Source organism: Meleagris gallopavo, chromosome 3, assembly GCF_905368555.1.
Source record: "Meleagris gallopavo chromosome 3, MGAL_WU_HG_1.1, whole genome shotgun sequence".
Taxonomy (NCBI): domain Eukaryota; kingdom Metazoa; phylum Chordata; class Aves; order Galliformes; family Phasianidae; genus Meleagris; species Meleagris gallopavo.
Window position 1 is genome coordinate 65,730,304 of NC_139406.1, and position 27,985 is coordinate 65,758,288.

Below are 27,985 nucleotides of genomic sequence, written 5' to 3' on the forward strand. Positions count from 1 at the left end.
GTGTGTGCTTGCAGCCTGGAAGGCCAACTGTATTCTGGGCTGCATCAAAGAGAGATGGTCAGCAAGGGTGGGGAGGTGATTGTCCCACTCTACTCTGACCTTTAGAAGACCCATCTGGAGTACTGCATCCTTTTCCAGGCTCTCAACATGTGAAAGATGTGAAGAGCTTCCAGAGAAGGGCCACAAAGATGATCAGAGGGTTGGAGGACCTCTCCTACAAAGACTGGCTGAGGGACCTGGGCTTGTCCAGTCTGGAGAAGAGAAGGCTCTAGGGAGACCTCATTACGGTCAATATTTAAAGGGATATTATAAAGGGATTTTTTTTTTTTTTTTTTTTTTACATGGGTTGGCAGTGTTAGGACAATGGGGGAATGAGATTTTAAATGGTGGTAAGATTAGATGTAAGGGGAAGCATTTTTGCTGTGTGGTGAGGTGCTGGAACAGGCTGCCCAGAGAGGCTGTGAAAGCCCCATCCCTGGAGGTGTTCAAGGCCAGGTTGGATGTGGCTCTGGGCAGCCTGGTCTGATGCTTGATTTAGTGGGGGGCAGTCCTGCTCACAACGGGAGGATTGGAACTATATGATCTTTAAGGTCCCTTCCAACCCAAGCTATTCTATGATTCTATATTCATTTCCTTCATATATGTGCCTCTTTAATGACGAGAAAAGGACAAGGAACCCACTGCCTACAAACACAAAAACCATTTTTCGTGCTTTTCACTCGGCTGCCCCGTGTTTCCACACCAGCAAGGGCAGCGCACCACACCCCTGGCACCCGTGCCCTCGGCCCAGCCCCTTCGCCCTCCTGCCAGCCGGGAGCCGCTCACAGAAAGGCGGCAAGCCAACCTACTCCCAGCCCGCGCGTTGCGGCCCTGAGGGGCGGTGAGGGCCGTCCCGCCCGCTCCGGCCGCCCAATGGGAGCGGCGGATGTTAGCGGGCCGGGAGGTGGCGGCGTTGCCACAGCAGCGGCGGCGGAGCGGGGCTGGGTTGGGCGCTGGCGGTCGGGGCGCGCCATGGAAGGGCTGGAAGGTGAGGGGCAGCGGCGGGGGGCGGCCAGGAAGGTTCCAGCCTTCCGGCGGGGCAGCGGGAACCGCTCGGGGTGGGCAGCGCTGCGGCTTCGTGGTGCTGCGGGCGCGTCTGGGCGGCGGCGGCGGCAGTGGGAGCTGCGGGCCGGGCGCCGCCTTCCCCTCGTTCGGAGCCCCCGGGGCCTCTCGGCCTCGCCGCGCCGTAGTGCTGGGGAGCGCCGCCGGGCACGCTTCGGTGGTCGGCGAGCGGAGGGAAGAGGCTGTGGGTCCGGGCGGGCTGGAGGTGCCGGCGGGCGGGGCCGCGCTTTGTCCCCGGCTCCGCTCCGCTGCCGCAGCCCGGCGGGCGGGCTGGGCGGTTCCGCCGCCCGCTTGGCGCTCGGGGGACGCTGCCGCGGGGAGGCTGTGCCCGCTTCGCTGCTTTTGCTCACGAAGGATGAAGTCATGGTACAGCCGTAATTCCTGAGAAGTGCTCGGTGCCGCGAAAACGAGGTGTGTGTTTGCTGACAGAGTATTTGCAACTTTATCCCGTGCCATTTGCTTCGGTGAAGATATCATCGCCCTTCCGACCATCCGTCGCAGTGAGATGTCAGCCTGAACTTAAGAAGTTGCAGCTTGCCTTAGAACACTTAGTAAATCTGCCATTACTGCATTTGATGAGCTGCTGTAACCATATTAAGAAAAACTGCAGCCTTGTTCTGAGTAACTGTCACAAAACAGTCGTTGAGGCTTCGCAGGCAATAACTGTGTGTTTAAGCAGGGGTGAGTGCTAGCTAGCCTTTGTCCTTTGTCCCTCTGAGCACTGGAGTCGCACACAGTGAGGTCTGTCCTTTCTCTGATAGATGTTATGGTCATCAGGCTCTTCTCCTATGAATAGCGACTTCAGCAAGACTATAGATCAGGGCAGCATGATTTGGCATTAAAATCCCAAGAGGTTCTCTGCTATTTAATTTGCTCTTATGCCTTCCCTGTTAGTGAGATTTGAAAGGTGATGTTCAGTGGTTTACCAAATAATATTTTGGGTTTGGTTTTGTTGTTTTTATTTTTTTTCAGGCTCTGACTGATGACAATCCTGCCTGCCCAGAAGGGGGGAAGCTTGCTTTGGTTTCAAGTCAGCTGCATGTTTGCCTGCAGTTGGGACTGCATATCATCCGCAGCCCATCTATCAATTGATTTGGCTGTGAGCTAATTTAGTGAAGCCAGCTATGCCAGCTGTGTTCTATAAGCTCCAGTAGCTTCGTAACAGAGGGTAGGGAGAATGATCATCTACAGATTACAGAAGGCTAAAAAAAGTTTGTCATTATTGGGATGGATTTCTCCCTGTTCTGACTGCTGGTTGGTGTGCCTTCTGGAGAAGAGTTACATTTCTATTGTTTCAGTAGGTATAGGCAGTGGTGGGAGGAAGAACTTCTAAATTGTAGGCTCTCATGCTTACTCTCAGCCCTTCCTTGAAATCACTTTCAAAAGCTAGAGTTTATCAGAGTTATTTTGTTTTCCGTGGCATGGAATGTTCCTTCTGAGCACTCAAGACCAATTTGAGCATAGCATGTGTATTGAGACATTTCTAAAATTCGAGATGACCTTTGTTCCAAAGACTCGTATCCCATAGTGTTATCTAGCTTCTTTGAAATTAAATAATACAATTTTCTGCACCTTTTGGGGTTAGTTTGTACTACTTTCCTGTCTTTAAACATTGCCAAAACACAAAATACTGCTTTTTTTTTTTTTTTAATCAAAGCACAACCTATTAGTGCTCCTTGAGCTGCAGTGTACATAAGTACATTTTGTGTACAGGTTTTTCAGTTTAAGACATCTATTTTGAACATTAAGTTAGGCTCTAATGACGTTCATGAAGGAAGATGGACCCAAGAGAGGAAAACAGGCAAAACCAACAATAAAGATGGATTATTTTGCTAGATGTTGTGCTTTTCTCCACTTATTGCTTCACCGGTGACTCAGAAGAAAGTTGTTGGTTGCCATTTTGGATTAAATTTGTGTTGAGGAGCACAGTTGCCCAGTCATTCATCCAGCATGGAAGCAAGGGCTGCTCCTGAAATCCTGCTCAGCCTGCTCCTTGTCTGGGGTTAGGGCTCAGCAAAACCAATTCCCAGGCCTGATTTGTGCAGCTGGTCTGGGGAGTTGTGAGGTGAGGGATATAATTAGGGTGCAGGGCAGGACTTTGGCTTTTGACTGCATTCTCCTCGTGTGTTTTTGTGGTGATGGAAGGGCTCTCAGGCATGAATTGCCTGGCCAGGACTTTTTGCCTTCAGAAGCTGATGCTTTATTTTCTGAAGCTCAGCAACGTAGAGGTGAGATCTGTTTTATTTCTGACAATTCAAGCATGCTTTTAATAAGAAGTAAGTTTACACAGTTTATAATAATTCTTTCCATTATGTGAAGAGTTGAATGTGTATTAGTTGGCTTCTTGAGCTGCATTAGTGACATTTAAGAAGTGGAATAGTACTTTTTATGTTATGACTGCATTTTTCTCACTATGTGCAAGTTTAAATGTTCAGTGAAATGGCAAAGTAGCTTCCTGTACAACTTAAGTGTTGCTTTCAAAGTTCACTTGTGCTGGTTTTTTGAAATCTGCTTTATTTTTTCAGTTTTCTACCAGTACTGTTGTATTACTAGACTGGTGTTGAAAGTCAGATTTAGAACTACAAAGCTTTGTACAAAGGAATCTGTGCACACATTTCAAGTGACAAATTTGTTACGTGCTTTGAAAGCTGTATCTCGGGTTCCTGACTTGACATTTATTACTTTGTAGCCTGTGTGGGTTTGACTGTTCTTCAGTTCATTTATTTAATTTGTTTAATTTCCTGGAGAACTGAGAGCAATGACTGGAGGAAGCAGTGATTTTTAAGGTGAGTTAAAAGCCCTGCCCTGAGTAACCTGGTGTATGCTGTATCTGAAGGCTGCTTGCCATGGTTTGGTGTGTGCTGGTGGCTCTCACTGCTGGATGGCAGGAGGACGGCTGTCACATCAGTGCAGTTATCTCTGTGCTTTGCTGAAGATGATGGAGGAGGGGCCCAAGCACTGAATTCCCCACTTGAGCAGGAACAGATCCAATGGTGGCATTAGATCAGCTGCACTCTAGGCTCGTTGTTTTTTGTTTTTTTTTTTTTTTTCTGGGAATTTGTTGGCAGCAGCTGCTGAAGCTGAAGAAATGCTTATTCCCACACTTGTTCACAACCATCCCAGCAGGTTAGAATGGTTGCTGCCTGGAGGGTGAAGGGCATGGGGCAGCTGTGGGTGAGGGCAGCGCCCACCAAGCCCCAGCAGCCAGGGAAGGCTCAAAGGAGGTGGGTGGCTGCGGGCTGCAGCCTGAAGCTTCCCCTGCACACGCTAAGCAGGATCTGTTACTGCCATTAAGCTTTCAGGCTCTAGGCAGTCTGGGTGTGCCCCTGTGGACTGTTACTAACAAAGCTCGCTGTATAGCATCTCCTGGGAGCTGAGGGCTGTGCTGAAGGAGCATTTGTTTCTGGACCTTTCACTTAGCCTGATAATGTCTGAGACCCCACCCCAAAGAGTTGAGGCTTTGGTACTTAGTAACGAGACTGCTGGATGCAAGTGCATGTGCTTGCTTTCTCAGTTTGTGAGTGAGCCAATGTCCACTTCCTTTGCCTTATTCTTTTTTTTTTTCCTTATGCTGTAGGAAATTATTACTTTGTACTCAAAACAGAAATATGTGAGCTTCCTTTCCCTTTGGTGTACATCTTTGTCTTGCCTCTGAATGTGTACAGCAGCTTCCTTACTTTGGCAGCCATTTTCTTAAGCTGCATTTAAGGGAGCCTCCTACATTTCTGTAACATTCTGGCTTTTTTCTTTCCTCTTGAAAGTATCTAATTTGTCTGAGAGAAGGAAAAATAAACGCTATGGTTCTTAAATCAGCAAGCTGGAAACTGCTGTAGTCTGAAATCCAAAACTAACATCAATGTATATGTTTTTAAGAATGTGTTACTCTAGTAGTTATTAAAGCATAGTAAGTAACTTTGTGTTGTACTGCTGTGTTTTACATGTGTTTGCCCCTCTGGGAAGTGATATAATTTTTACATTTAATACACTGAATAACCATGGACAAGTTTAGTTTTTTCACAGCTTTTTTATCTTTATTTTTGATTAGCACGTATGTTCTGGGAAAGAAACTGAAATGAAATGTTTTGGGGGCTGCCAGTGCAAGGCTGGCAGAGTGTAAGGATAGTGTGAAGAGGCTGGGATGCACCTGGCTACCTACTTACTGTCAGCACAATTCTTTAACCACACATAGATTTTGCAAGTCATGTGCTTTCTAGTGGCCACTAGCTGATGTTAAAGCTCATTAACAGAAAACCGAATAGCGTGTTTGGAAGTCAGGTCGATCACACAGCACTACTTAATTGCCTTCGGGTTTGATGTGGTTCTGTATGCGTTGAAGGGGAAGCTCTCCTAGGTTTTTGTGTGTCACGACTGAGTGCCTCTCCAAAGTGCCTGCACACCCGTGCTCAAGTGTGTGGAACAAATTGAAGGAATTGGAGATCTGTGCGCTGCTGCAGGGCTGCAGTGTCACTGGGGCCACGGGAACGCAGCAGTGGCTGCTGCGCTGTGGTTGGGTACAGGCTGTGCAGGAAGAACCAGCCAGATGGTAAGCAGAGGTTGCCTTTGTGTGGGAGAGCAGCGGAGCCTTACTGTGGGACTGGAGAGGATCAAAGATAGCAAGCAGAGCAATATGGCAAATGTAATATTTGTATGTCTGCTACAAACCACTTGATGAGGCAGAAGAAGTCCTCTTCGGATAAGTGGAAGGAGCTTTGGTCCTCACAGGAAACTTTACCCACCCTGTTATCTGCTGAAGGTACAAGTTAGCAGGGTATGAGCAGTGCAGAAGGCTTTCGATGTGTATCAATGACAACTTCCTGACCCAGGTGAATATAGACATGGAGAGGTCTGCTGGACCTCGCAGTACAAACAAGGAAGCACTGCCTGCAGGGGTGAAGGTCAGGACAGCCACATGTTCCTTGGCCGTCAGGTGAAATGCATTCAGGGTCCTGAGAAGAGAGGGCAAAAAGGAGAATTAGGATCCTGGCCTTGAGGAGAGAAGACTTTGGCCTGCTTAGGGATCTGCTTGGAAGTGTCACATAGGAGTGGGGAAAAGTAATCCCAGGAAAGATATTTAGTGTGACATCAGCATGTTTTCACATTAGATGTTATGCTTCAAATGAGAAGGGGAAGAAGAAAGGGTAGAGAATTACAGAAAAGTGTAACGCATCATGATACACGTTTTGCATGTGCCTCTGTTACTGTTCTAGGCTGTGTGCAATTCACTTCTCAGTCACAAAAAGAACTTATTCACAGAATCCTCCTCCAGGTTGTCACTCTGAGGCAGAGAGGTTCTCCTCAACATGTTATTTTCAAGGAAGTAATACAGAACTCGCCGTAATCAGACTCGTTCATTACAATAACAGTAATTTTGACAAATATAGTGCACTTGCATTGTCAGGCTGGAGAGCTGATAGAGGAATATGCAGGAGGTACTATGAAAGCCTCGCTGAAGCTTTTCAGCTTGAAGGAGTTGAAGTTTTGCTACTTTCTGATACCTTTAGTAAGCAGAAGTGACAGGTTTACACAAGATTAGACTCCATTGTCAATACAATAGTAAAAAAGAATTAATCTCTCCTTTGAAGTTAGGCATAGATAGAAGGAGATGGAATCAGAATGGCTTGGGCTGAAAGGGACCTTAAAGATCACCTAGTTCCAAACCCCTGCTGTGGGCAGGATCTCCACCCATCTGATGGGGCTGCCTAGGGCCCCGTCCAGTCTGGCCTTAAACATCTCCAGAGATGGAGCATCCACAGCTTCTCTTGGCAGCTTGTGCCCAGTGCCTCACCACCGTCTGAGTAAAAAATGTCTTCCTATCATCTCCCCTAAATTTCCTCTCTTTTGATTTGAAGCAATTCCCCGTTATCCTATTACTATTAGACCGTGTAAAAAGTTGGTAGAAGTAGATTGGTTTACTACTTATTGTGAATAACCTGATGGCATAAAAACTTTGAATTATGCAAGAAGGCTGAATAGTAAAGAAAGACCTTACTATGATTTCTTCTTGCTTTTTCTTCCTGTGTACCAGTGAGTGGCATGAGCTACTAAGGGCTAGGTTGGGATGTAAATCATTTCCATCATCAAACAGAGTTCAGCAAAGTACTGCACATTGTTAAGCAGAATGATGTTTGATTTTTTTTTTTTTTTTTTTTTCATTTTTACTTCAGACTAAATTTTTTCAAAAACAAAAAACCAAAAACTTGTGGAATTAACCTTCCATTTTTTCAGTCATTTCAGCACCAGGTCAGCGCTGCTTAGCGGACATATGTTGGAGTCTGATGGCCCCCAGGAAATGGTGTTGTGGATTGATGATACAATTTCTCAGTCAGTGAGACTTTTTTTTCTTTGGTACCTGAAGCATGTGGATTTAAGCACAAAATAACTGGCTTTTGGGGATGGGAGTTGTGCCAAAAATAATACATTCAATTTTCCAGGGGAATTTGGCATGCACTCTTTCACAAATAACTTTCAGTAGTTGTAGACCACTTGTCAAGTAGGTGATGCCAAAGCTGGAATTCATGCCAGAGTGTTTCTGCATGTTTGAATGCAGTGGGACTTGGTGGTTCTTGTTATTACAATTGTCTGGCCAAAGTCATCTAGTACTGTCATTGCTGCAGATAAATTAAAGGCTTAGAAGGGAAATCAAACAGATCTCATAACATTACAAAATACTGTTATTAAGACCAAGTACTGCTTTAATCTTTGTAGTCTTATTTCTTTGGAGCATTCTGCACCTTATATCTAAGTATGTGCAGACATACATGGAAACACACAGCTTTCCAAAAGTGCAAACTGTAATGAAACTTCAATTATTAACTGCTCAGCAGTACTGAAGGCTTCTGCTCCTTCTCAGTATGCTGTCTATTTTACACAGCTGCTTATTTCTTCAGCGTGGCAGTAGGAGCTAACATTATGGCTGGAACTGCATCAAATCAAACTGGTATGTTTCAATGGGCCCACCCATTATTGTACAACAGAAGATAAATCTGAGAAGTGACAGCTTGTACTTTCCACTCTAAATCAGTTGCTGTGTTTGAATGTGGCAGGGAGAGAAGCTGTTCCCTAGAAATCTAGCTTTCAAAGAAGTTTAAATTCATCTGTAGTTGAACTAAAAGCCCTGTGCTGCATGAGAGGCTCTGTTGTCCACCCAAACCTCTCAGCGAAACTCCAGCCTTGAGAAGAAGTAGTACAGGAAACTAGACTGTGACCACATCTGAAAGGAATGTGTGGGATAAGTTACTCACGTGCAGATAGAAAAAGAAATGAAAAATTGTTCAGAAATGCAAGTGACGAATCAGAGAATTTGGTCATGAGATTGGGAGATTTATTAACAAAACTGCAACAATTTGATGACTTAATGATTGACAACCAACATCTTAGTAGGTTGAACTCTGTTTTTGAGACCTGATCTCAGGCAGACAGTAGAATTGGGTGTAAAGCTGCATATCGTAGTTCTGGCAATATTCAATACTTCTTCTATTGGTATATACGTGACCATCTTGAACATAATTTTCTTACAAAATGGCATAATTATTACTGTTAACTGATGTTATTCATGTTTAAAATTGGCACATAAATTACTGGTGATATCTCTGCACTACTGCCAGACTACAAAGAAGACTGAACAGAAATTTACAAACTGCTTTGATGCTATTTTAGATCCAGTTTCTACTCTCCTACTCATGTGCAAAGTAAATCCTTTCTTCTGTTTCTTGATTCAGGTGTTACCTTTCTATTTTATCTTCTTTCCCATTCAACCAAGTTGAATCTATTACCATTCTTACCGTTGTACCTTTATTATTCTGTGTGTTGCTGTATTCCTTTTCCCTGCCCTTCTTATCTTGTGGTTTGATGGTGTTAAGGTGGTGGTGTGCTTCTCATTGGCCTGGCCTGAAGGCCATCTTTTCTTCGCAGTGTTTTACAGCCTAGGATGGAAAGTGATCATGATAGGAGAGAGTTCCAGTGCACGGCTGTGGAGGTTCCTCTGCAGAGCTGTCCTGGGTGCTCATAACACAGAGTATGAAGTACCAGAACTGTCAGCTTGTGCTCCTTAATAAATGGATGTCTGCCGTTTGATTTATTCTTACTTGTTATTGCTTTTAAGCCTTAAGTGCATTGAGGAGTGCCTTAATCAGGAAAAGAGATCCCTGAGGACTGCCATTAGCTGCTGCACTTCGAATTGCTACTCTAGGGAAAACCTTGCTGAAGTTAGTTGTGGTGTAAATACAACTTTAGATGAGGGAGGAAAAAAAATCATTTTGTCTCTTGTTATTTGTATACCTTGTGTGTAACAAGTGCTGGGTATTGTATGTTATTGCTTTTAGGGGGGAAAAAAGAAAACCTACCAAATTTTTTCTGATTTTCACAACTTTATTGCCATCTTTTATTTTAAAATTAGCAGGTTTCATGTTGATGTTGCTCACCTTTCTGTAAAGGAGGGCTCCTGAGCTCTTGAAAAGGAAATGTTAACATGTTAAAGATTTATTTTTTTAATTTTCCGTTTTTACTTCAGAATAAAAAGCAATGAGGAAGAAGCGAAGGGATAAGCACAGTGGGTTTGGGGTCAGTGATCTGTGTTACAGGGGAAGTTTTGGCAGTAGCTCTTGACAAATGTGACAGAATACCTGCCAGCAGCGCAGGAGAGTTAGGAACGCTATAAGAAAATAGAGTTCAGTAACTGTAGCTGGTGAGTGCTAATTAGCGTTTGTTATGTGTTGAAATGTTTTATGTAAATACTGCTGGGTTAGCTGAGCATCTGTCAAGTCTGCTTTTTTTCATGGTGAATTCAAATATAAACATAAATTCCTGAGTGAAGTAAAAAGAAGAATATGATGGAAGATGTAGCTATTGTGCTATATTAGATTGTAGCTATAGTAGTGTGTTCAGTTTTGGGCACCTCAATACGGAAAGGACATTGAGGTGCTGGAGCAGGTCCAAAGAAGGGCAACAAAGCTTCTGAAGGGCTTGGAGAAGAATATGCCCTATGAGGAGAGACTGAAGGAACTGGGGCTGTTTAGTCTGGGAAAAAGGAAACTGATGGGAGACCTTATTCCTCTCTTTCAATATCTGAAAGGTGCTTACAGCGAGAGCGGGGTTGGTCTCTTCTCACTGGTGACAGGTGACAGGACAAGGGGAAATGGCCTGAAATTGTGCCAGGGTAAGTTTAGGTTGGTATCAGGAAACACTTATTTAGAGAAAGGGTTGTTAAGCACTGGAATAGGCTGGAGGTTGAGTCACCATCCCTGGATGTGTTTAAAAACCATTTGGATGTGGTGCTCAGGGACATGATTTAGTTGTGGGTTGTTAGAGTTAGGGTAGTAGGGTTGGGTAGTGGTTGGACTCAATGATCTTTAAGTCTTTCCAGCCTTAGTGCTTCTTTGATTCTATTCTTCATTCACCAAGGCAGATATTTGAAAGAATTCATCTCTCAGTCAAATCTTTAATATTATACTATACACCTGATTACAAGATCATTAATAGTTATTTATTTCAGCCAATTTCTTGAAGACACAAAAGATGTCACTTTGTATTTCTATGAAATGCCTCTCTCACTTGTTGGCAGATCTGAGAATTGTATTAGAAAAATGTCATAAAATAAAGTTTTGTGTTTTTTTTTTTTTTAAACTGATATCTGTCAGCATTATTAAGAGTGCTGAGAACGCAGAAGAATGAAGTAATGAAACAAAGTCTGTGCATATCTGGTATTTTTGACTGGGAGAATTGAGGGGTGCCTCCAACCACTGCGTCTTTGCTTTCCCTTGAGAAAAGCAATGAGGGCAGGTTCCAGCTGTCAAAGCTATGTATGAGAAGTTTGCATCTTGCTACTTGTGATTAATGTTTAAAGGAACAGACCTGTGGTAAAAAAAAATCAGGTATGATTGTTTAATGCAGAGGTCAGAAAGATACCATCAACACTAATTTAAAAAAAAAAAAATCCCTTCCTGTTTTGTATTGTTAACATGCAAATGTAACTCAGATGCAAGAATAGAAGCAAAGCAAGGTTTACCTGGAATGCTTTCTTTCCTGCTTTCCCCCTACTTGTGTAAATACAAATGCGTTTAGATGACAGGAATGAAAACTTAATTCTTACTTAAGCTACACATCTCAGTTACTGTCTGTGCAGTCCTGCCATGCTGTGGTAAGGGCCTACTCGTGTCTACATGGAAAAGATGTGTAAATTAATGAAAACACGATATATACAGAATTGTGTTCAGCTGGAGAACACTTTCTGTATGATTTTTAATTCTTAAAAACTGTGTTGTAAATACGTACAATGAATTAATATACTACATACTATTAACGTGTATGTAAAAATAGCAGAAATTGATTTAATGGTTATGTGTTGCTACTGGAAATCTGATTTAATTTCAATCTTTAAACTTGAAAAATGCATTTATTGGGAGCCATGGCCTCCTAAATCTACATTTACTTGCCTTGAAACATTTTGTTCAGCTTTCTATTTTCTATAGGACCGATACTCTGGTCCTAATTGATGTGTATGTATGTTTAGTTGGAAAACTGTTTACTACTGAGGAAAAAAAAATAATAGGAACTTTGAACTTTCTTATGTTTATAGCTTCTGTAGTTTCAGCCACTAGTTTGCCTAAAGGGCAGATCAATTGAAGAGACTTTTATTTTAACTGCCTGAATAGAAGGAGCTGTACTTTCAGATTGAGTGCAGAGGAAGAAACTAATACATCTTAAGCTTGATCCAAATGTACTCCCTCTTTACTGATGTGTGTGCATATATTCCTATAGCTGTGTTACAGTGCTTTATATGATAGATACGTGTCATTTATAAGCCTTATGTAGCTTTTCATCTCTGCCACAACTCCATCATATAATATGTATTGTGTGAATATACTGGCTTGAAGGAACTTGGGTACTGTGACTTGTTACTTTTTTTTTTTTTATCTGGCTCTATGAATCAGTCAGTGCTTTAATAGAGAGATCTGAAATGTTTGTGTAAACTGTCAGCTTCTAACCTATATAAAAATGTCTCAAAAATAGCCTTCAAGAATTTTTCTAGGGTAAAGTGGAATAGTTTAACTTAATAGAGAGAAATAAGTGATGAGATGTGGCTTCTGTGATGTTTTGACAGGTGGTTCTCTTTCAAAGACATCATCCTCACTAAGAATTGTTGTTCTCCATGTTTGTGCATGTCTGTTTGGGCTGTCAGTGAGACTTGGAGTGAATGAGTCCTTTTCGTGCTGTTGGTGCAGGCATTCCTTTAAAGGTGCAAAGTCTCATGTTGTAGATCATTAGAATTCATGCTGACTTTTTACTGGGCTGGGCTCCTTTGAAAAGTGTGTAAGGAGTTGTGTATCACCCTTTCCTTTCTGATCAATGCAGTCTTTGCACACTTCAAAGAACATATATTTTAACAGTGACAGCTGTTGTTATTGCCGAGTATATGAGGTTAGCAAGCCAGAAAGAATTCTTTTTAGTACAAATTTAAACAAATTTTCTTACAGAATTATGATTTTTTTTTTTTTAATTTTTTCTGTAGGTGAGGTTGCAGTGCAAACCGGAGATCTGTTGCCATGTAGGATTTGTGGAAGGACTTTTTTTCCAGCAGCACTGGTAAGTGCTATGAGCACCGTTGGCTTTTACATTTGATAAGTTGATATGAAAGTTAAGCAGTGATCAGAGTAGTTAAATAAAGATCTAGATTATTGCTTTTTTCTATTTTTATTTCTATTTTCTCCAAGTTAACAATTCCCGTGGTCTCGGTCTTGAAGCTATTTAAAGATTAATAGTATTTTGGCATCCTGTCACATTCTGAAAATTGAGATGCTTCTAAAAACATTTTCTCTGGGGCCACAGAATCATTCCTTGCCTTTGCAAATGTGAGGCGTAACACTATTCCATCTTACCTAGCAAATGAAGTGTTCTGTTAGCAGTTTTCAAAATTCTTGCCTCTTCAGTCTTAATATAAGTTGAACTGTCCTTAAACATGAATATGAATTTCAGATAGTTTCTGATCCATCTTTCCTCTTTGTACAAATGCTGCCTACCTACCTATCAGTTTTTTTATTTGTAAGGAGCAAATATAGATGCCTCCCTTTCTCTTCCTTGCTCAGACCCCAAGTTTTTGTGATCACATATTTACATTTGTAAGTTACTGTATGTCTATTAAAAAAAGTAATGCTGGCATAAGAATTTGAGTGAGAGCAGTCTGATCTTACTTATCAGGACCTGGGCCTCGTTTCCTTATTGGCACATCTAGAAAGAGGAAAATAACACGTTAATAACATATTTCTAAAAATAAATTCTGCATTCTCTTTAATTTCTTCTTCTACTTGTAGAAAAAGCATGGACCCATTTGCCAAAAAACTTCTGCCAAGAAAAGGAAGACATTCGATTCCAGCCGGCAGAGAGCAGAAGGAACTGACATTCCCACAGTAAAACCTCTTAAGCCGCGGGTATGTTATAATTTAATCCCTATATGAAGATTTTAGGTAAAATATGTATACATTATAATAAGGTTTATTTCTGCCGGCAATTTGTAATAATTAGATCAACTAGGGTCTGGAATGAATTATAATAAATGTATTTAACATGAAGTAAGAGCTTCAAACATAAGAAGTTGTGGATTGTTTGTTTGTTTGTTTGTTTTGACTTCTTAGCCAGAACCCCCCAAAAAGCCATCCAATTGGAGACGAAAGCATGAGGAATTCATAGCAACTATACGAGCAGCCAAAGGACTTAATCTTAAAGATGGTGGAAAACTTCCTCCACCACCTCCGCCATCATATGACCCCGGTATGTAAAACTATTGAGTTCCTTAAAGACTTTTTTTTGTAACTTAATATATAAAATTTTGTATATTAGGGAGTTTTTTTAAGTACAATATTCACGAGATCTTGAAGATTCCTGTCTAGTTATCCCTATGCAAATGTTCTTTCATGACTGTGGATCTGACTGGCTAGTGTCCTGAGTGGTTTTCCATGCCCGTGACTTTGGTTTTAATGCACCAAAAGGTAGTTATAGCCAACTTGCAACTTGTTAGTATGTTACATACTATAGGTTGTACAATTTGTTTCAGCACCTTATTTCTACCTTCTGCAGCGGAACAACTCAGAGCAAAGTGTCTTTAATTGGCTGCCAATTCTGGACATCTACATCCTTTATATATTGTAGGAATCTATGTGTTTGTCAGGTGTAGTCTACAAAAAAAAAGAAGTGTAGTCTTAAAAAAACCCTACAAACAACAGGACAGAGCAGAGATAGCTACAGTTCTGCATTTTTCAATTTACATTGAAAGAAAGAGGAATTATAGAGTGTATCATGGAGTATATCCATCCTCTCCTACTCAGCTCTGTTTTTGGTGTGCCTGCTTCGAGATAGCTGTTAGGCTATTTTTCCTTTAAGTAGGAAATATCAATACAGAATATTTTTCTTTTAACTGCTTGCTTTGAGTTTGGGGAAAAAAAAAAACAGGCAGTATTGTTCCTTCCTTGATCACCTGCTCCACTGTTTCTTAAGAAACAGTGTAGAAGAACCTGATGATGTTGAAAAGGATTTTAAGTCATTCCTATTTACGTTGAACTTGGCTACGTATGTTTATTGCCTATTAATTTTGATTAGTTTGTACTGTATAAAGTTTACATTGAATCTTAACAGTTGTTCTGGATGGTACTGTCTGGTCTTAGGGAACCTGCTGCAGGTGTCCCTGCTTGAGTAGGGCCTCCACAGGTGGCCTCCACCAGATGGCCTCCACAGATCTGTTTCAACCTCAACTGTACTCTTCTATGGTAGCTAGGTGGCTGCCTGGTGCTAAGCATTTTACAGAAGGATAAAGATACAATCCCTTATACTTAAGAAAATACATGTTAATCCTCTGTTGTCTGATCCACTTACTTTAGTCAGCTTTGAAAGTCTTCTCTGGGCTATCAGGGCTTCCATAATTGCTTGATTAATTGATTATTTTTTTAATTTTATGTTTATACTTTCTGTTTGGACCTAACGTAGTTTGACCACAGAGGTTTGTTTTTTTTTTTAATTTTTTTAAATTTCTGAGTTTCCATCTCTTAAGGTATAGTTTATGTTTGAGAATTCTGTCAGTAGAGGAGTTTATGTAAAAATAAACAATTGGTGTTGCCACGTGAGATTCCCATGCCATCACTTCTATGAAGGATTTCTATGTTTTTCTTGTAGTCTTTGCTCTCTCATTTTCAGGTCACTATTCATAGTTTTCCAACCATTAAGCATTTGAACTATTTGAGATTTTCTTCTTTTAAAGAGATAAAAAGAGATAACTCTGTAATCCAGATCTGCTGTGTTTGGAGTAGTAACGTAATCTCAATCTTACTTTGGATTGTATAATATGTGTCTGTGATCTTGAAGGGCAGTGACTGTTGGATTTCTTTGTTTTCTTTAATGCACTTCTGAAAACACATGGGAACATGCTAATTTAAACTGCTATGATGGTGCCCCCATCTTCTGGAGTTGATATTTACATGGCTTAGAATAATGTGCTCTGGGGAATTAAACATCCATATCTCTAGATGCTAAGATATCTATTGGAAACTGAATTATAACACTTTACTGTCCATTGGCAGTATATTTTAAGGGCTATATTATTAACACTCAGATGAAGGATTTTGTAGTACTTTAAACACTTATACAACATGAAATGTTGACTATATATATATATGTTATTTATTTTAAATGATCCTTTTTTAAGAATTGCAGTTGATACATCTCAGCTCTTTCAAAATGACAAGAGGAAAGAGAATTTATCGTCTTCAGCTATTTGTATGGGAAAGTTATTGATGTTCTTTTTTTATCTTGAACAAACAGAACTGTACTTGTCATTTGTTGTTTAGTCTCTCCTGCACTTTCTGCCAGATGAATTCCAAACCATATCCATCTATCTGTTTGGCTACCTTCCATGCTGAATAGCATCTCTCAGATTTATTCCTGTTTTCACATGAGTTATCTCTGATCTTCAACTGCTCTTCTCATTCTTATCATCAAGCAAGAAACATCATTGCACAGTAATCTTTTCCTCAGTAATGTGTATTTCATTTTCAAAACCGGAAGACCTTAATTTTCTGAGATTCGAGCTGCTCTTTAAAAGACTTCAAAACACTTTTTATAACGCTTGTTTAAAACACATTATTAACGTTATGCTTTTGTTTTTTCAAGATTACATTCAATGTCCATATTGTCAGAGGAGATTTAATGAAAATGCAGCTGACAGGCACATCAATTTCTGTAAGGAACAAGCAGCACGTATTACCAATAAGGGGAAACTGGCAGCTGATACCAAAGGGAAGGTTCCTACTCGAACACAGGTGAACTACAATATTTTTCTTAAATTGTAATTTGATCTCGGTATCAAATCAAGCTTGTTAAAGATTTTGTGTTGCCTTTAAATTGAATTAACTATTTTCTTCTGTAATTTTATTATTTTATGCACTATAATATTATTAAATTAGTCACTAAGCATGATAGAAGCTTTTGTTTATGAAAGTTGCAATCAGAGGTAGATAGTTTTCAGTTTTGCAGCTGCTACTATCAAATATTATTAAGACTTGTGAAAATGACCAATAAAGGTAGCAACAGGAAGTATAAATGCAAATGCAGTGTTGCAGACAAAGCTTAATTTTTGTGCCTTCTGAATCCACTTCAGGACTGTTCCTTAAGTAGGCAAATAAAGGTACAGCATTGTTATGTTTGGCTAAATAAAGGCTTAGAAAATTCAGGCAAATCAGGCCAAGGACTGCAGTTGTTAACTTATGGATTAACAAGTGAAGGATTGAAGTGTGTTTCTTTGTTTGGTGGTGAACGAAACGAGGAAGTTTTTTGGTGTTTTTTTTTTTTTTGGAGGCTGTGAAGAGTAAACAGACACAAGCAGTTAGTCTAGTGATTCTTGTACTATATTCTAAATCAGTATTGGACTGAATGAGGACACATATCACTTTTGCCTTTCAAATCCTATTTTAACATGTTGCCCTGGAATATTCTTCTTAACCTTACCAGGTAAAGAATTGATAATGTTAAGCTCTTAAGAAATCTACCAAAAAAGAATATATGGGAAAAGCAGTAGAAAAGTGGAAAGAAGATACCTCGTGGTTAAATGAGATACAAACAAGCAAAGCCACTAGGTTGGACAGTGTTTCCTACTAGTATCATCTCAATATGTACAAGGCTGCAGGCTAGTAGGAACCTTTTGTCTAAGCCAGGTACCAACAACTATCTGCTCGTTCTCAGTTTGTTTTCCCATAGTCCTGAAGTAACTAGCTATCATACTGCATAGATAGTTAGACTTCATTGCTTAAATTTCTAGGCTGTATTTTGTTACAGTACAAGCCTGCTGCAGTTAAGAAGATGCCTTCTGCAGTGTCAACACCACCGTCATCATCATCACGTCTACCGCAGCCAAGTGGTGTTAGCAAAGCAGTTGTAGGTATGAAATGAATGTTAGCAATTTTGCATTTCTTTTCTGAATACTACTTTTCAGGCTATGTAGTAGAAGTAGTAGAGTAGCTGGAAGGATTTCTGAAGATTTGCCAAGTGATTTAAACTGAAGGAGTAAAAACTTCTTGGGTGGAGATCAGTGTTACAACAGTGGATAAGGTGGTTTCTGTCTTTCATGATAAAAAATTTCCTAATATTTTAGTTGCCTGATATTTTTTCTGATTACATAAATGATAGCTTTATACTTCATTGTTCAAGTTTACACTGTTCTTTGGAGATGCTGGGGACGTGGGGAAAGCATAGGTTGGAAGTGACACAAGTTGTTCCGTCTTCAGCAAGACTCTAAAGCATGTAGAACTCTTGTGTTTTGTATATCAGGTCAAATTGGAGATTTTGTGAAAACTAAACTTGCAAAAGCAGTTCATGAAATAATGCATAATTTTGTTTAATTCTGATCTTTCATATCAGCTATTTCTTTTGCTTCATTCTGCAACTAACTTACATGCTGAACGTGATCATGAATTGGTGAAAATACACAGTCAAGCCTTGTATATTATAATTATGCAAACTACTCTTACTATGATTTCAGTTATTGATAGGATTCTGTTTGTACATACTTTAATATTCTAGACTTTATTTCTGAAGAAATTGAGATCCGATTTTTTTTTTTATCAGAGTAGAAAATTTTCTCAATTGGATATATACTATAAATTTTTGGAAGCTCACCTGATTTTGTTTTTTCCTAGTATCTTGATATTTGTTAATACTTTTATACTTCTAAAACTATTGTTTTGAATTTTACAATAAATCTGTAGTAAAGAATGTCTTTCAAATAGCAAAATCTTATGCTTCCTTATTTCCCTGCTTGCTTTCAACTGTAAGGTTCCTCTTCAAGTAAAGCATTGTCTTCAGCTGGATCCAGTGGCAGCAAAATTCAGTCGTTATCACCAGCTCATAAAAACTCATTGGGAATGGTGAACCCACAAGCAGGGTAAGTTCTCATTTAACGTTGTTATTAATGGCTTATTTCATATTTATTTCTACTAGTTCTAGAAGAGGCTTTGGGCTGTTCTTTGTTGTTCTTTTTGTTGTCCTGTTTTCTGCAAGCTTCAAAGTGCAGTGCTTGGAATTCATCTTTTATTTATAAACAAAATTAATGTTTAAGGGACATTGCGGGAGGTGAAGATGCATTTTCTAATGTTAAAATAACAGCATAGGATGTGAAGTGATAAAACTGCATAAAAAAGATTTCATAGTTTCAGAATATGCAGAAGCAGTTGGAACTGTACTGTTTTTCTTTGTAAAAGTGAAAAGATTTAAAAAGAGAAGCTATCAAGCATGACTTCTAGAATTTTGTGAAAATAAAATAAAGACACTTCTGCCATGGATCACAAGGCAATTGTGACAAAATCTATTCTATTAGCACAACAGAATGGACACCTTTCCTCCTCTCTTCCTTGTAAAGTAGATGAGACAACACGTGGAGGCAGTAGAATCCTGTGCTCTGCAACAGTAACAAGAAATGGTAGATGTAGATATTATTAGTGTTTCCTGAAAGTGTCTATTTTGCTTAAGGCTGTTACTAGTGTTTGGTAGGGGGATATTCAATGCAAGCTGTATAAAAGAAAAAATGTATATGGGGAACAGTGTATATGAAGAAAAGTGCTAGAACAGCATCACAGAATGGTTGAGGGTGGCTGGAACCTCTGGAGATGTCTGGTCCAATCCCTGCTCATGCAGGGACACCCACAGCAGCCTGCCCATGCCTGTGTCCAGGTGGTTTTTGAAGATCTCCAAGGAGAAGAAATAGAGAGGTTGGGATGAAAGCCTTTGAAATCAGAAGGAATCTTAGTATTAAATGAAGAAATACATTGCAGCTGGAAATGGGAAAGGAAAAGGATTGTTATTTTGCCATACACTGTGAAGACCTTAGCTTTTCTTTCTTTGCCTTGCATCAGACTTCTGCTTTGCTGTTCCTGCTGCTCTCTTTTCCTGTGTCTTTCCTTCAGAACTGTAAGATTTGGTAAAAGTGATTCAAGTTGTTGTGAGAAACAAGTGGCTACAGAGAATCATCAGGCTATGGTTATTGTAGATAACTATGACTTGATCTGATATTGTTAACGCTTCAGAGGCAGCAAATGAGTAGAGTATGAGAGTAAAAGGAAAAGCTCATCTTGTGCATTTCGGGCAAATGAAATAAGTTGAGTGTGAGCAGAAGGAAATTATTTTTATTGGAAGAAAGGGGGAATAAGGTTGGGCATGATGAGAAGTGAATGCTACTGCAGGTAGACAAGTGGGTAAGTATGTTAAGCCATGATCATCAAGTGTATGGCAGGGAATGGTGATGTAAGGAAGAATAGGTAGAAATACTGCAGATTAAAATATTTTATATTTTATAAAAGCTGCTCTGCCTTCTGAATTGTTATTGAACTGATTTACTGAGCACAGTGTGCACATGTACTGTTTTAAGTGCAGTCATTCAAATGTTAAGAATGTTAGTTTTCTGGTTGGTTTGTTGTTTTTTTAATTTTTATTTTTTGTAGTTGTTCAAGAGCTGAGATACTTTTTTGTTCTGGTTGAATTCCAGTGTTGCTGTAGGAAAAGACCTCCTGAAGTGTTACTCACACCCTAAGACAAACAGCAATTTGGAATGTTTTTTTTTTGTCTTTCATTTTTGCTTATATTGTTTAAATTCCAGATTTCACAAAGGTTTTAAGGCTAGATAGAATTACAGTTGTGTGTCGTGTCAAGGATGAATTAAGTGGATATTAGATAGGGGGCAATTTAATCCAACACTGACTCTTCCTCTTCAAGGTACCTGTTCACTGGGATGGTTATGTGAAGGGACAAGAAACTGGAATCTTTGGCTAATTAAACAACCAGAAGGGATTAAAATACACGGGGATGCAGTTTCCCTGTTGCTCTCTAGGTGGCACACTTGAGCTGCTATCAGAAGCCGTTGTGAAAGGCGTATAAGCTGTTGGTGCACTTCTGTTATAGGTGAAGGCTAGAACAGAGCGTCTCAGGTGTTTCGCTATGTACAGGAAAAAATTATGTAACTACATTTCATATGAAGTTCAAATCCAGTATTGTAGTATATATTTTTATTTTATCAGAACAGAAATGCAACCAGACTATATGAATTATGTTATTTTAACATTTTTGATATAATATTTCTATTCTTTTACTCCACATGTAGAGGATCACAGTTAAAGCATCATCAAAATAAGTTAAATTTAGCTTTATTCAGACTGATTTTGTGCATGTGGGTCTGGGTGTGTCAGCAGAGCTTGGCCGTGAGTTTTCTTTTTCTACCTTAACAGAATAAAAGCAGTGCCATTTATAAATATGAATGGAAATGTGGCTTAAGGGCATTGTTTTTGAGTACTAGAGAAGCAAGTGAGAATGCAAGAGTAGTGTGTGACTCTGTGCTGCTGTCACTAGGAAGACCTCCATTCACCTGAAAAATTCTACGTAAATTTGTACTTGGGTTTACATTTTGATGTGAGATGTTAAAACCCAAAGTTTGATACATCTTTCATAAGAACACAAAGTTTAACACGTCTTGCATTTCTTGAGGGGTAGGGCAGTTCTCATAAGCTGCTAGAAATAATAACTCCAGGAGAGAAAGCTGGGTAGGTCCTTCCTATTCTACTGCTAAACAAGTAGCCAGAGTCCACCCACACAAACTGTGTTTTACATGGCAGAACTTAACTCTTTGTGGCCAATCACCTTTTGCATATACAGATTAATTTCTCATCTCTGCATATTTCATGTGTGAACATTAATATTTTTTTCAGTGTAGCTTGGAAAATTGTTTTTCAGTAAGGCAAACGTGCCCTTAGAAATTACTCTCATTTTGTCTGTGAGGTGAACACTGCTATTTAATGTTAAGCTGGGTACCGTGATGGGGAGCCACATCTGTCAGTGGCACACCTAGTGCTGTCTTGCAATTGAAGTGCCACATGAAAGGCTCATCTAACCTATATTGTAAATTTCATGTAGGTGTTTGCCATAGTGTACCTGTAGACTTTAAAAACAATCCCTTTAATCTCCTTAAATAAGACTCTAAGACAGCATAGTTCAATGAAATCAAGGCTAATAAGTCATCTTGGGGGTCAGAGATTCTTTTGATTGCACTTGTATTCATTAGTATGTGAAAGGGCTCAGCATGTTGGGGGTTGGTTTTTTTTTTTGGTTGGTTTTCTTTTTTTTTGTCTGTTGAAGTGTGGAAGGATATTGCAGTTCTTCAGTTTGGCAGTCCTGATTGCTGCTAGGATACTCTACAGTATTTTATACTGCAGGTGCCCAGAGTTCACCTATCATGTTAATATGTTACTGAAAGTTCAAAAGAGAGCTAAGGAAATCACAACAGATTGGAATATGTGTCATGCAGTGCCAAAAACCTCAGTCTTTGCTTCTCATTTTTGGAAAATATGGCTTTGGTCAAGCTGGAATTGATTGAATGTTTCCTGAGTTAATCAGCTTGAGCTAGAACATCTGTTGGGAGGAGGAGTGGGAAGAAGAACTCAAGGGAAACTCATCTGATAGCCTGCATTATTTGAGAGCTAAATTGTCAGACTAGTATCTCAGTGCTCCCTTCTGATTTCGTAATGAATGACTATCACTTAGCATTGTTCAATTTTTGCTCCCTATGAGGTGATTTCCTTTGATGCTTTACAGATGTAATGTGGATTGAAAGGTTCCCAAGCAAAGACTCTCAAAATCTAAATTGTCTTGTAAAATTTATAGGTCCTGTACTTTTCTAACGTGCTGATACAGAAGAAGCATGAGAAGTTGTGTGATACAAATGTTGGAAGTTCACAAGCTCTTTTTCTACTGTTGTAATTATTTTTTTTTTTGTGAGATATTAAAAGCTACATGAAAACAGTGAGCTTCCTTGACAGCTGTTCAGTAATTTTTCTAGTATTGCAGTTCATTGAAGTTAGATGACAAGAGTGAGGAAATTTTATCTTAATTTTAATGCATTATTTCTCTCAGTTTGAGAGTGTATTTTTTTCATTACTACTTACGTTCATCTGTTTTCCTTATGACTTTCCAGGAGGGTAGGGAGCTTCAGAAGAGCTTAGCTTCAGCAACCTAGACATTTTAATCAATTTTGGCTGGCTTGTTTGTTTATAGCTCTTTAATTTCAGAAGGATCAATAAAAATACTCTGAGATTGTCATAGTTTGTCAGTTAGAGCTATTATTTTTGTTGGCAATAAGAAGAAATGTTTTGTTACATTACTGACATGGGAATGGAGGTATAATTGAATTTTGCAAGTTTTACTGTTTTAAGATCATAAAAAAGCAGAATTTTACAGGAAGATCTAATTTTTCTGATACAAATTATGATTTCTCAAGAAATAGTGTTCCTTTTGATGATATTGAAGGGAGACAAATAGTGTTTTGTGGATTTTATTTAATAATCTTTATGGTTCAGAATTGTTATCCCTAGTAGTTGGGGAAAAAAATATTATAAAAGTACTGCCTGTACATACTGCTATGTACATGCTGTGAGAGGGTGTTTTAATGATTAAAACAAACTTATTCTTCTTTCAGGCTTTCTTCTGGGTTTTTTTTCCTCATTTCTCTCAGATAACCTTCAGTGCTTTAATTTAAGAAAAAAAACAGTTTTTCTTTCCTGCTAATCCTGAAGTCAAAGAGGCTCATACTTGCATCCTTTACTTTCTAACATCTTAATACAGTTGGCATGAGTTGTAAATAGGAACCTCGTTTTCTAGATGGGGATGAATTTAATGTTATGAAAAGAGTTCTTAAGACAAAAAAAAGCCCAAATGTGAGTGTATTGTGTAAACTGTGAATATAACTAGCAATAATTTTATCCTTTTTTAATAAACATATGCATTGGAAACTTAATCCAATTGTAAGCGTACGAAATTATCCCCTTTTTAAAGTAAGAACTCCGCTCTTGTTTGCTGGATAAATGTCTTTTTGGTAAATAAGAATTCTTTGGGAATATAGATGTAATTGTAAGTACTTTTTTGCAATAACTTAAATAGCAATCTGACAATCTCCTTATGAGTACCCCTTTATATATTTTAGTAGTAAGATGGACAAGTTAGGCCCACCACTGCGAACTGGAAGAGATGTGCAAAGGTTTTATGACACTGATAGAAAAACAGACAGTACCATCAAAAGACCAAATGAATTGTTGCCTATAAAGAAGTAAGTATCGCAAATGAGCTTGGTTTATCAGTTATACAGAAATGTTCCTCAAAAGCATAGGAGTATTGGAAGTGTGGTCTTGATAGATATCTGCTTCCCAGTACGTTTTTGCTATAAATGTTGTGGGAATGTAATTAGTGTAAGTATTTATTTCACATCAGGCAAACTGCGTCATGGTAGGAATGGAAAAGCGAGGAAAACGTTCTTCAGGTTAGATTTCTTCTGTCACTGATTCTGCACTCAGAGTAATGTGCTCTGTAAAGCTGAGATAAAACTGAAGTGATATGATGCAAAGCTTAAGCAAGTGTTTAAACCTGTAGAACAGCTGATAGCTTTATAAATGATTGCCTTACACGCTAATACTTTATGGCAAAGGAATTTTATTTTGCTCTTGAAGTCAAATATTTCCTTCTTCTATAAGATGGCTGTGATTGTCCAAGAGTGTAAGTAAGGTAATCTTTATGATGAAAGATTAAAATCAAGGCTGCTTTGGAAGAAATTATGTTATACCTTTTAAAAAGGAAATTATTAAAACGTTAACATAATATAATTTAAATTGACATCTTCCAAATTACAATGAACTGTTTCTTCATAAATATCTCAAAGCATATTGCAATTAGTAATGAATTATGTAGCCCATATCTGGAATATACTGATATACATAGCAGAAAGGTATGTAAATCTTGCAACGCTGTTTTAGTGTTGTTACCAAAGCTGAAATATTCTGGCCTTATCCTAAAATATTTCGACTTTGGTTCCTATTAAGAAGCAAAAGGAGAAAAGGGAGGGGAAGCCTTCAAGAGAGGTACAGAGTGTGTGTGTCCGTATGTGTCTTCCTTTGCACACCTAGTTAGAGGCATGAATCCTGTGAACTTTTGAAAATGAGGTCAATTTAAATTTTATATGCATTCACTAAGACTTATTTTCAATATCTCAGTAGTTCCTAAGCATGCTTACAGTAGCCTTTGTCTACAGAGCAGGGACTTCTGTAGAGAATTTCTTTAAAGAATTCAGGCACTTACTGTGCTCTTCATAACCTTACTGTTTGAGTTGTACTTACTCAAATGTCCACTGGAATTGTGGATTAAATCTGTCTTCCTTGCAGGAGGTTATTGAATACGTTGCATTCATATGGCACTGGAGAATGTGAATAACTATTAGCCAGTGTTAAATTCCACATAGTGATGTGGGTGATTACAGTTTAGGGCAATGACTCCTGGATTTCAGTGTTCCTGCTGAAAATTATTTATGATTTTGCCCTGAAGTATGAGCTATGGTGGGTGACAGTGATATCTGTCAAGAACATCTGAATACTCCCTGTTTAGGAAGCAAACTTGGTGTTTCAGTCTTATAAAGTAAAATATGACCAAATTGCAAATGCCTAGATTAAAAAAAAAAAAAAGGCAAGCTTCTCATGCAAATTTGTTTCAGTTTTTGATTTTGCAAGCAGGAAATTCAACTAGATGTACAGCATGAACTGCTTAGGAACAGAGGTCACCTTCAGTCCTAATTCTTTTGAAATAGAGGCATAATAAACATTTGTAAAGGTACGTCTAGATCTTAAGAATTAAAGATGACACTCACAATCTCATCTGCTGTCAGGCTCCATCAGTACTTCATGTTATACAGCTTAGAACAGGTATTATATCAGTTATTTATAATTACATATAGGGAGGCATATATCCGTAATTATACTAGACAAATGTCAAAAATAGCAGAAGTTAGACAGGTTGGAAGAGACCAAGCTGTATGACAGAAGTGGAGATGATGAAGAATCTCTGGCCATGTTGGAAGGCATCTGTCTCCATAGATCAGATTGCATCCTGCAGATTCAGTTTCAAAACTGGTTATCATATGTATGTTAAATCTGATGCTAATTTTAGTGTCCTGATCTGGGATGCATGAAGTTACAGACAGTGGCAGCCTGCTACTTCTGCTGTTGATTTACTTGTAAAAAGATAGAAATCAATGCAGTTGCTTATAGGGCTAGTATATCAGTCTAAGAACATTTTTTTTTTTGCCATGTTTTTCAGTACTTTGGGGTTTTTTTGGTATTTTTTTTCCTGGCTTCATCAATAACTTGTGTGCCATACTGGACACCATTCAAATGATGGTTTTAAGATGCTGAAAATCTGGGAAAAAAAAAAAAAAAAATTGTGACTCATTAATAGAGTAGAAGAACTTGGTTTAAATTATCTGGCATTGCCTAAACAGGAATTGGGACTCAGTTCTATTCATTCTTTCATCATTGCTGATCCATGATCCTATGATCTTATAATTCTATTTCTTCATCTGAATTATTCTTAATACACTCTTTTAGCTTTCAGAGCGAGTGGAAGTCCAGTATGTGTTCCTGCACTACTGAGCTTTACTGAATTTTACTTGCATTTAAGGAAAGGTCTGTCTCCAATGTAAAATGAGATAGAGAAGATAATACATGCTAGTTTTTATAACCTGTGCATACTTGTAACAGCATAGTTTGAATTGGTTAAAACTTTTATCATGAAAATCTGTATCTTCTGAAAAACTGATATAACTTAGGTTTTAATTCTGATATAAAATTATGTAGTGCTTTTCAATCCACACTTTTTTTTTTTTTTAATGAAATCATGTTTAGAATCTCTTTGTTGAGTAAGAGAGCAGACAGGAAAAAGGAGAAAAGCTGGCATTGAGCCAGAATCTCTGATAGTTCCAATATGCCTGTTGAATGCAGAAGGCATTCCTGTTAAATCTGAATGTTCTATCCAAATATAGCTTCACTTGATTCAATCTTAAATTTTGTTCCTGGATTCCATTTTTGTGCTTAATCATTTGATCACTTTTCCACTGAATTATTTTAAGTCACTGGTTTTAAACAGAAGGAACTGAAAAGCCCTCCTTAGCTTTTATTATTGATATGGAAGAAAAAGTTGCCTGAAATTCAGTGTTAGTACACTGATACTTGTGTCAGTGAAGCATTTGAAGTTTTTTCTTCATTTATACTATAAAAACTAACCCAGGAGTATGTTGTCTGTAATTCTGAAAAGAGCAGATTAGGCTCGTCTGGAAAAAATCATTGTTGGGGTTTTTCTTACTGACCAGGCTCTTGGTGACTAAATTTTATGTGAAGTCTTGTTTTAATATTTCTTCACATCCATGAGCCTGTCCCAACTTTAATTTATTCATCAGTGTTCAAGAATGAGAACCAAAAAACTTGGTCGGTCATGCGCAAGATGTCATAGTCACTGAAGCCTTGCAAGGAAGAAATCCTGGTGAATAATAAGTCTCTTGAGCAATGAAGAAAAATTCTGTCCTTGATTACAGATGAAAAAAGGATGCCCATTCCCATCTTTTTTTTTTCCTTTGTGCTGCAGAGATTTTTCCAGAGAATTCTGAAGTTTTTACCACTCGCTAAAGAAAGCACAGAGATGTTCAGTGTGTTTAGGATTCACACTGGAGTTTAGAAATTATATACTGATGCTGACAAGACCCACCAGTTCATTGTGACCTGCAGTCTGCTGCTTTCTATTTCTCTGAAATCCCTGCCAATACTATAAAGTGACTTACAGTCTGTCAGGGAAGACCTTAGAATATACTAAACAATCAGTAGTGTGGGTTCTGCTTGTATTTTGGTATGATAACAAATGAAATACGTGAGCATGACAGGACTTGTGCCATTATTTAGCTTGCAGTGCAAGATTAAATTTATGTGCAGTCCAAAGCAAGCAAAGATTTTTTTATCTGGCGTTCAAAGGAAATAAGCTATTGATACAGTAAAGGGATGGATGGATTATTGAACTAATTTTTGTATGTAACATAAATATTTATTCTTGTGTGTATATTAATCCATAATTTTTTCTGTTTTAGAGGTGCGACAAAAACACGGATGTCAACCCCTCCTAGTGTGGCAAGAACTATGAGCACGGGTGCTCTATCAAACAAAAGAAAAACTAGTAATTCAGACAGTTACTCAAGGTAGCTTTTAGTTTTGTTATTTTGTCAGCAATAGAATCTTCACTTAAGAGGAGTACTCATTGCAGAATATGTTTTCCCTACTCTAGTACATCAGCATTGTCATCTGGTGTCTAAGATGTGCAGGAGATAGCATTAGAAATGTAAAAAATCTCTTAGGAATAGTTGAACATTTGGGTGAATGGTCTTTTGAATGACATGTGGCTCAGCAGAAGTTAAATGAAAGTTACACGCACAGTACGTAAAGAACTTGTCTGGTGTGTGCCTGTTAAAGGGGAAAAAATATTCTTCTAGACTTTCTTGTTTGACAAGTGCCTT

General features: G+C 38.7%; 1 protein-coding gene across 2 annotated transcripts in view; it reads left to right on the forward strand.

Annotated features, from left to right (window-relative positions):
• The first annotated feature begins 882 nt into the window (after positions 1–882).
• The window catches only part of ZC2HC1A (zinc finger C2HC-type containing 1A), a 33,090-nt gene continuing 5,987 nt past the window's right edge, over positions 883–27,985 (forward strand). Inside the window, exons 1-9 of one of the 2 annotated variants that reach the window (XM_085221321.1) lie at positions 883–1,027; positions 12,608–12,681; positions 13,407–13,523; positions 13,728–13,863; positions 16,252–16,400; positions 17,413–17,515; positions 18,409–18,517; positions 23,594–23,716; positions 27,563–27,670. In XM_085221321.1, the coding sequence (XP_085077447.1) occupies positions 913–1,027; positions 12,608–12,681; positions 13,407–13,523; positions 13,728–13,863; positions 16,252–16,400; positions 17,413–17,515; positions 18,409–18,517; positions 23,594–23,716; positions 27,563–27,670 (1,034 nt within the window). In that variant the 5' untranslated portion in view covers positions 883–912. The remainder of the gene's footprint in view (positions 1,028–12,607; positions 12,682–13,406; positions 13,524–13,727; positions 13,864–16,251; positions 16,401–17,412; positions 17,516–18,408; positions 18,518–23,593; positions 23,717–27,562; positions 27,671–27,985) is intronic. The other variant, XM_085221322.1, reaches the window with a different exon arrangement.